This window comes from Cryptotermes secundus, unplaced genomic scaffold (assembly GCF_002891405.2).
Source record: "Cryptotermes secundus unplaced genomic scaffold, Csec_1.0 scaffold378, whole genome shotgun sequence".
NCBI lineage: Eukaryota > Metazoa > Arthropoda > Insecta > Blattodea > Kalotermitidae > Cryptotermes > Cryptotermes secundus.
Window position 1 is genome coordinate 505435 of NW_019734966.1, and position 10435 is coordinate 515869.

General features: G+C 41.8%; 1 protein-coding gene across 3 annotated transcripts in view; it reads right to left on the reverse strand.

The window, feature by feature from the left end:
- Positions 1-658: 658 nt before the first annotated feature.
- LOC111869062 overlaps positions 659-10435 on the reverse strand; it is an 80055-nt gene continuing 70278 nt past the window's right edge. For all 3 annotated transcript variants that reach the window (XM_023860260.2, XM_023860261.2, XM_023860259.2), the window contains one exon: positions 659-1253. In XM_023860260.2, the coding sequence (XP_023716028.1) occupies positions 1229-1253 (25 nt within the window). In that variant the 3' untranslated portion in view covers positions 659-1228. The remainder of the gene's footprint in view (positions 1254-10435) is intronic.

The following is a 10435-nucleotide window of genomic DNA, read 5'->3' on the forward strand; positions in this document are numbered from 1 at the left end:
GATTGACGGGTCAGCATTTCATTCAAGAAAATCCCAAAACTGAAACTTACAAAGTTGGAAGAAGAAGGTGTGTGGTGTGTACACAAAACGGAAAGAGAAGTCAGGGACACCGTCTCTCTGCCTAGACCCCTGTTTTGAGCAATAGCACATCAAAGTCAACTACTGGACACTGGATATGGAGAGCTGGGAAAAAGAAATAGCTTGACAAAATGTAAATAGACATTTATAATAATGAACTGTAAACAATTGTAAATATAATATAATTTTTTGGAATTTTTCAAATAGCGATTTCGTTATTTAAAAATATTTAGGTAAATGTCTGCACAAAGCCTTCAATTCTTGCGAAAATAAAGCACCAGGAGGGGTTTAAATGCCCCCGCTTAAATTCACGCTAGATGCATGTAACTGAGCGGACGCATATGGTGCGTCGCACACGCTTGAGGGGTTAATTGACATTTTTCAGTTTTGTGTTGATTTCTATCTTTGATATTTTTCACCATCACAATACTCTCATATAGAGAATTTACCATTATTTTCTTGAAGATACCACCTATAGAGTTCTATTTAAAGAAATGTTCTCCATAAGTGACTCAAATTTTATCAAAATCACTGTAGCCATTTATGATAATAATACATTTTCTTTATATTAGAATGTTCATATTCACTGGGCATGGATCTAGATGGAAAAACTCTCAAATATGGAATATGAATAAAACCCACCTAACCATCCAGATGCTAGTGAGGTGCACATACACAGAGATGCCATGTCAAGAACAATTCTTTCATTGATTTTTCTCTCCATCACAAGAGCTTATCATATTAAATATATCAGGAAAAAAAAAGCAACAAAGAAGGTAGTGTTGTATACAAGATAAACAGGGAAGTGTAAATGTAATATATTATTTTAGATAGAATACTGTCAGCCATTATGTATGGATTGACAAAACAGATATTGCTGATATACATGATGAATTTTAAAAATAGATGAAGTTGAAATATACATTTAATTTTACAAAACAGACAAAGTTGAAATACAGATTTAATTAAAAAAAAAAGACTCAAGTTAATAAATAAACTGGAAATGTAGGAAAACTTCAGATAACTTCACCTGGCATTAAGAATCAAAATTTGTCTTGCACCCTGCATTATATAAACATCTGTGTGCACTTATCCTCTCATGCACTATAGACTGATATATACTGTATATATCTCTTGAACATTCAAACACTCAACACGTATCTCGGCGCATTTTTCTGAAATGAGAAATGATAAAAATTGGCATTCAATTTAAACAATGAAACCAAATGTTTCTGTTTCTCAGTGGTATACTACATGACAATATCTTGAAAAGTCATCCCAAACTGATTACTGAGGTTATATAAGTTCACACTTCATATACCTAGAGTGTAAATCGAACACTGAAAAATATTTATACTGTGTCAGATGTTAAAACATGCAACATATTTGTTCTTTTTGGTTCGTGAGGTGGGGTGAGACTGAATTCACTTGGCATGTCAGCCACTAATTAGCCTATTGTACCAGCCCCAAATGATAAATGAATATGGAGCATTTGGTGGAATGAGCATTTGTAGGGGGAATTGAGATAACCTACCCCAGTGCCACTTTATCCACCACAAGTCCCACATGACTGACCTGGGACTGAACACCAGCCACCATGGTGGGAAGCCGGCAAAACATAAACCATATGGAAAACACTGTATTTAATTGGCAGTGGTGTTAATTACTGAGGATTATACGTTGCAGATTAATCCATATATAAGCCAATGGCTTGTCATTATGCAGAAGTCACTGTTCTTAGAAATTATGGCTAAGTTCACCAAACAGCAAGATGTCCCTATACTCTAACTGACCCTGTAAACTTCACCTTTGTCAAAAATAAATTTCAATTATTGACGGAATGCATATTCAGTAAAAACATAATTTAATGTATGTACAGTTGTATCTCAACCTGTAACTTCCTGACTTAAACTTCCAAGACTATGAACCCATGAAATTAACACCCACTCTAAAATTTTGGACTCAAAACCTGAATTCTGGCTTCTTTAGAGAGTCCAAAACTCCAGCAACCATATTTCTTGTTTCCGCTGCCAAGCTGAGCACCTTCCAAAATCTCCCACAAAGAGACATGTTCTTCCTGAATTCAATAAGGCGCTGCAAATGTCATATTTTGATAACATGTTAATTTAATTGTTTATAAAGTTTGTAAATGCTCTGGTAGCTTAAACTGTAATTCTCAATGACAAATGCCTTAAGGCTATGGTGGTCTGAAACATAGCCATTAACAATCCATGGTAAAATTTCTATATGTATAATATAAACTCTGTCGTAAATGTAACACTTTATTGTAGTTCTTGTCCCCCCTCTATTACACTACATGTTTCGACCGCAACCAGCCATAATTAGGTGTATTTCACTTCATGTAGCTGTCACACTGCACTCAATATTAACATTTAAACTCCAGATTTACAATTGTTCATTGCTCTGTTGTCAATATGTAACAGGATGCTTAAATATAATATAGTAAACCATGGTAAAATGTTAAATAACTTATTTATTAATATTTTAATAGCCTAAGTGTTTAATACTATATTATTTGATGTCCCTTTACTGATTTTTATAATAATACAATCAAGTTACAGTGTATAACAGTTTAAAATATTGTAAAATAGGCCTGAGCCTTGAGCTACTGGAAACTAACCCTATATGTCCCAAGTTATAATCAACCTGACTTATGACATTTTACTTACAAGCCAATTTTGGGACCACTTTAAGCTGTGATTCCAAGGTATAACTGTATTGGAGTGGACCAATGGAGTAGGCCAATTTATAGAAACTGTAGCTAGAAATTGCAATTATTTATCTGGAAGGTTCTGGCATCTTGAGATCATTCAGAATAATGTGTGAATGATTATTAACATAAGGGAAGATTACAAAGTGCACATGGGAGAAATGGAGTCTGTACTGATAATAATAAAATAATTACTATTCAAATATATTAAATGCATGTCACTATTTATTATCTGATGGCCAAATCACTCAACCACCTTGTCCATTCTGCGAATGAAAAAATTTATCTGTTATTTAATGGAGAATTATGCACTGGTCATTACTTTGACACTGCCTCTAGACAGCAGTAGCATTTCACGCATACTGTTATTTTATCAAGTTTTGTGGGGCCCACCCAGCCTCCTGTCCAAAGAGTTCCAGGGCTCTTTCCCAAAGGGTAAAGTGGTGGGGGTGTGAAGCTGACTACTCATCTCCATTTAATGCCAATTAATCAAGCACAGGGGGAGAACTTTACCTTAACCATGTGTGTGTGTGTATATATAGAATACACACATACACATACACATATGGAAAAATCTCTTCCAAAAAAATGGGCTTTTCCCCATTATCGTTGTCAAAACATGCAATTTGTAAGGGTCCCTATTTTCTTCCATAAATTTCTGCACCTTCCATATTGGCCTTTTGCTTCTGAAACTATTAAGACTGGCAGTCTTTAAGGTATCATTAACTATGAATGTGAAATGGAATTCATGCTCTTTGGTTTTGCCAGGTAAGACTGGCTATAGCACACTGACTGGTAAGAAAAAAGTCTATAGCTTTGTGGCAGGCTTAAGATCAAGAATTTTCAGTGTTTTGTAGTAACAAAGGCATTAGTATGCTGAAAATGTAATGCAATTGGCTATACCTAGAGCCAGCCCATAAAATAACATTCACATGGCAGCACAGTATACCACTGCAAACAAAATATGAACTCAATACAAATATTATGTTTCTGGACATTATCCATCGTCCTGTTTTATTTAAACATTTTGATTTTTCAAGCAGATCTTGTGTCAGGTTATATTTGTGCTCCTTAATGCATTCTTCTAAAGGTATGCTTGTTTCGCTGATGTAATATCTGCCGCAATCACATGGGATATTCTTCATCTTGTAACATTGTGTCTGCGTTATGTCAGAGGGCGTCCCCCCCTTTCTTACTACCTTCCCCCTTCCAATGTGCCACTTCCTGGTTCCCATCGGCTGAGGTCCACTGTGAGTGTTCCATTCTGTTGTGGGAGCTTGAACTGTTCAGTCGATTCACTCTTCTCCTGGTCTGTACAATTGTGATTAGTTGATTGTCAGAGGCCTATTACCTCCAGGGACTTACATTATATTCGCATTTAGTATTTAATATATATATATATATTATCATTTGATATATTTATTATAGTGTCTTTGAGTTGGTACATCCTACCCAAAAACCAAATTTCAGTCTTCAAGATCTTTTCACGTTTCAAAGTGGCAGCAGAGCATGGTTTGGTTTTTGGGATCTTTTGGTCATTGCCCTAGTTTTCTGTTTTCTTGCAGTTGTTTTCATTATGACTACAGAGCCAGTAGTGCCTGAGTACTTGCATAGGGACGAACTAGAGTATGAGCTCGCTGTTCGAGGGGTTCCTATTGAAGAGTTGAATGTGGCTGCATTGAGAGTGTTGTTCATGACCTCGCGCGATGTTGAAGTGAATGCCAAGCAGTTCATCACTACGAAAGGTTTGAAGGAAACACCAACTATTCTTTCCTTTTGTCAGGATAATTTTTGCAAATCAAAGAGTTGGTGGAAATACGGACAGTTCCCATGTTTTTGTTGATTTCCCTCGTTATTTACATTGACTTGCCCATCTTGGTACTCGGCTTCGCAATCTGTTCCAGTTTAGAAGAATAACACCCAAGTTGGAGTCTTCCGCCCTAACATTGCGTGAGTAAGTGCAGTCACTTATGGTAGAAATCAACAGCAATTTGCAGAGTGAGGAGCATATGTCATCAGTACCACTGCTCGCTGCAAGTATGATCAATTTTCACAACGCTGAAGGTAGGGCCGAATCAGCTGTTGTATTGTCTGCCAGTCCACACATGGAGCATTTGACCCCTTCCCCTCTTCTTGTCGTGGATCCGGCCAGTCAATGAAATGATCGCCCAATCTTGGGTAATCTACCCACCACAGAGGTGTCCACTTATCCTGGTAGTATTTCTACCTTTCCCCTCGTCTTCGCAAAATTGCCGAATCCCGTACAGCAAATGTTTCAGGGTCTTCCTGTCACGGACGGATTTGACTTGTCTCAGTTGATCAACTTTTGCGAGTTTCTGTGCGGATTAGGCACATTCTTACAGTTTTCCAAGTGCCCCCTGTTCAGGTCTTGCAAGTCTTTTATGGATTCAGCAAAGGGGCACTGGCCTCAAAAACGTTTGACACAATACAGTCTGGGGATACTTTCCAAGCTTATCATGAGAGTATGCTTGAGTTTTTATTCCAACACGTGCCATGTTGCCACTGATAAGTTCTGATTATTTGAGAGCCCAAAGGGCCAACGAGCCCCTATCTGCTTATATTACTGACATTAAGGCAATTGCTGCTGTTCTGCGTCAGGATGCGGATGAGGCAGTGGTGGTCAGTAATATCCTCAATGGGTTCCACCCTTAGGAAACAAGTCGGTTAGCTATCTGTGATAAACCTGCCATCTATGCTGAACTAGAGAACATGTGCATATATGCACACAATATTTCGATGAGCGACAAGAGTCAGAGCTCCCGATCGCACAATCCACCCACTCCTATGACTCTTGCCGAGCCTTCTGTGTCTGGTAACCCTACTTCGCAACCTTCCCAAAAGGTGTGTTATAGCTGTAACAAAGTTGGGCACATCCGTCGAGAGTGCCGTGTTAAGTTATCAGCATTACCTAGGCAGCCGCCTTTATCCCAAGGTCGACGTAATTGACTAGAAGTTAACGCAAAGTCCTCTAGTTCCCACGTGCCTTTTGCCATTCCCATGGGTGATACTCATATGGTTTCCACCTTGCAGAATCAGAGTATATGGGGTGTTTCTGAGTATCATTTACCCTGTCTTCAAGAGGAATTGGGTTTCGGGCCAGTGCACACGCTCTTAGACTCGGGCTGTGCATTCATTAATATTGGTTACCGTTTATGAGAACATTAAGAAGAAATTCCCCACTATACCCACTTATCCCATCAGTGTGAGATGTGTCACTGTGTCTGTGCACACCTTTCCGGTGCACATTCGGGTTAAATGCAAGGTTAGGATTGATAGGTATAGGTGGGAGTTTCCTTTCTACGTGGTCCCGGATTTGATTCAACCAGTTATTTTAGGGGCCAATTTCTTGGGCAAAGTTGGCTTGATAACTGATATACAGGAAGGGTTTGCCTTCTGTAAATTCAACCCCACCAATAGAATGACCTTATAACGTCGATTTTCGACTCTGGAGGTTTCGCGGGTGTGCACTGCTTCCCAGTCTCACCCTGAATTTTCCTATTTGAGTGGCGTAAGCGCTACTCAGTTGAAGCAGCTCATTAAGGATTTTCCGAAAGTCCTAACCCCTAAGTTGGGACTCACTAATCTATTAAAGTATGACATTGAGCTACTGCACTCATCTCCGGTCAAGGTCCCGCCCTATAGGTTGATGCCACCTAAAATGGATATCTTGCGCCGCCACATATGTCAAATGCTTGACGAGGGTATCATTACACCCTCCATGTCTGCATACTCAAGTCCCATCTTCCTCATCCCCAAAGGTGAAGATGGTTTTCGTCAGGTTCTGGACTACCGGGCTCTTAATAAAAAAATCAAAATTGAGTCTGTGCCTTTGCTGGATATACACTCATGTTTACACTGCTTCAAAGGAGCCAAAGTTTTCACTTCGCTCGACCTAAATTCAGCATATCATCAGATTGGTCTGACTGAACGATCCAAGGCATTAACTGCCTTTGCCACTGACTGGAACTTATATGAGTATACTCAGGTGCCTTTTGGGCTGGCCACTGGAGCGCAGGTTTTAACACGTCTCCTGGATAAGGTTTTCTCAGACATAAAGTTTAAGTTCGTCTTCCATCATTTGGATGACTTAGTGGTCTATAGTGATTCCTTTGAGGAACACATACTCCGTTTGCATGAGGTTTTCAGTCGGTTGCATCAGGCGGGGTTAACTGTTAACCCAAATAAGGTTAAATTTGCTACTCCCCTCTTGTCGTTTCTGGGACATATAGTCTCACGTTCGGGAATCACCGTGGACCCGAGTACAACTGAAGCCATTAAGAATTTCCCTCCTCCCTGGGATGTAAAGGGGATTGCAAAATTAATTGGTATGGTGAATTTCTTCCATAAATTTATCCATTTTGCCGAACAAGCGGCACCCCTCAACCTACTTCAAAAGAAGGGTAAGAAGTTTGCATGGGGAACGGAGCAGCAGTCCATGTTTGAGGATCTTAAACTAGCTATCATCAACCACCCAATCCTCCAAACCGCGGATTTTTCATGGAAATTTACCCTTCAGACAGATGCCAGCTCTGTTGCTGTGGTTGCAGTTCTGTTACAAGAGTTTGATGGGGAGCTACAACCAATTGCCTACGCATCTCGTACATTGTCCCATCAAGAGCGCAAATTCTCCACATATGAGCTGGAGCATCTAGCGGTCCTGTTTGGTCTGGAGAAATTCAGATCATACTTGGAACATATTGAATTCGATCTGCAGACTGATAATGAGGCTCTATTGTGGTGTTTATCACATCCCCACCAACTGGGAAGGATTGGTTGTTGGGTGGTAAGATTATCTTCATTCAAATTTAATGTCCAACACATCAAGGGAAGCCAGAATTTCACTGCGGATGCTTTGTCGTGAAAGTATGATACCCCTGTTGATATCCCCGCATGTCCAATGGTTTTAAATTTCCCTATGGTGTTTGAAGATATTGCTACGCACCAGAACGCTGATCCAGTGCTCAGCCCCATCATTCACCAATTTATAACTGGGGAAGAAGTAAGAGGATTGTAACTGTCCAGTTTATGGGAAGGTCAATTGATGTTTGTGTATGGTTAGGGTTTTGTGAAATTCCTCACTTTCGCCTCACAATTTGGAATTTTCCCCCCTTGAGACATGCAGCAAGTGGCTTGGGTCAAGCTTGAAGCCAGCTGCCCTTTCGTAAATCAGTTAATTTAATGCGTAACAAGGCCGAGTCCTTTAGAAATTCTACACTTGACAGGGGAAGTCATAAATTTAGCAGCGTCGTTTCCTGCTAACCCAAAATCTCAGTTTGACAGCCACGCAGCAGGTGGCAAAGTTCACCCCTAAACTGTACACAAGTGGAGATTCGCTTTCCTAATTGGAGGAGAATGATAAGCAACCTCCCAGTCTGCCCGGTCCAGCCAATCATCATCTGAAGTGGGAGGTCCTTTGCCCGAATTTTGGGTAACCAGGGCAAAATTTACCATTCAGAGGGTGCCTGGCAAAGAGGACTTTGAAAGTTACGTTCACCGGGGGGGTACACGTGTTCGGATCCCCGTAAACACGCCCTGTGGTAACTATTAAGTGTGCGTCCCCAGAACAGTAAGTAAGCCTACATCCACGAATCTGTGAAGTGTACCCCTACGGTGCTGTTCTATATAATTAGTGCAAATTTAATAAAGACTCCATACAGTTAATTGGTGTTGTGGTGATTTCCCTACGCCTAAAGCCCCACTAATCACCCAAGTCGTGGCCAATCAACACGCCCTGAAAGGAATCGAATTGCTCTACCGGAGCTAGCAGAACCGTAGAAAAACGGTTACAGGGTAAGTGTGGCGCCCAACGCGACGGCCGATATCGTGACAAGGGTGACTAGAGGCAGCGAGGAGCCAGCGGAAACAAATCAGTGGTTAAGTGCCGGCGCAAACGCGTGAAGAAAGGGCCGCGGATCTACCTACGAACGCCACAGCAGCGCAGACGACCGCCACTGCAGCTGTCAGGGACCACACCGCAGGGGCCAAGAGGAAGTACGGACGGAGTCGCAACCTAGCTTCCAGAGCGCGGAGGGCCGCCCAACACAACAACATTGAACGCGCAACACAAGGTTAGTCAAGTGATACACATGGCCAGCCGAACGCTTCGAAACCGGGTTATAGAAGTGGAGCAGGCTGATAGTGAGAACATGTCGGGGGTATTTTCTGCAGACCTGTCGTGTGACCAGGGGGACTGTGTTGAAATAGAGGGGTCAAGTGTAGCAGTAGAAAGTCTGGATGAATTAGGAGACCAGGTTAGGAACACGATGGAAGTGACGATACAAGCCCAGAGTGAAAATATTGCAGTCGACTCCCCCGCTGTACCGAGTTATTTACAAGACTTATTCGCCAGCATGATTGCATCGATGAAGACTGGGAACGAAGAACTGGCCAGAAAGTTAGAGGAGAAACTAAAGGAGAGTAATAAGGAACTGCAGAGTAGAGTAGAGGAGAAATTAAGGGTGAGTAACGATCAGATGAGAGAGGAGATCCGGAGGGAAAACGAGAAACTGGTAAGCAGTTTCGACTAGAAAATCAAAAACTCAGCCAAGAATTTTCACGGAAACTTCAAAAGTGTCTCGCCAGGTTAGGCAACTACAGGGTGACACGGAAAGGGAATTACAAATGGTGCAGGAGAAGCTTCAGGGAATCAGTTCGGAGTTTGGAGTTCGGGGCCCGGCTGGAACAGCAATCCCGGAGCAACCAGGAGCTGACTGGCGAACTCTCTGGCAAAGTTCTAGAAGTCAGGACCGAGGTAGATTTAATTGGCGATCAGGTAATTCACCTGGCTAATGATATAGAAATATTAAAGGGCGACCTGGTAAAACGTGCAGAGGACTTAGAAAAACGGCAGGGGGAGAGCACCGCACAGCTAAACAAAGCGGCAGAAACCGAAAAACTTGGAAACGAACGCAAGTTCGAGCTATTAAATTCCGCGATTGGTAAACTGAAGGACAAGCTTGCCCGAGCGACTCCCATGACTTGGGGTACAGAAGTAACACAAATCAGGGAAGTGACGAACGCTGTTCATGGCTCTCCCACTCCACCGCCCACTGCTAATATGGCTAGAATAGAAAATGTACAATGCAGTTGTAATTCGAATTCATGTTCTGTGTGTGTGAATGGGGTTGCTGTGTGTGAGAGTACTATAGAGCCTGTACGCCATCACTCGGCGAACAATTATTTGAGTTGCGCTGACTTCCCGTTGCCTCAGTTCGACGATAGCTCGGAGGTTAACCCGATATTTCATCTAAATCAGCTGGATGAATTCATGAGGCTCAGGAGTGTGCCTAAGCCCCTCCAGCTATCGCTAGCCTTCAAATCTATAGTGGGTGCTGTAGGCAAACAGTGGGTAGCCACTGTAGCCCGAAACCTGAGTGACTATGAGCAATTTAAGGTAGCATTTTCCGGTAACTATTGGTCAAAGTCAAAGCAAAGCCTAGTCCGTTGCAGTTTGTATCAAGACAGGTTCAATCCCAGGTCTGGTTTATCTCTGTCCAGCCATTTCCTAAAGTACGCTACCATGGCCTCTTATTTGGAACCCAGGCCCTCTGACACAGAAGTAATTGAGGCGGTCAGACATCACTTTCCAGTAATGGTCCAGAGGGC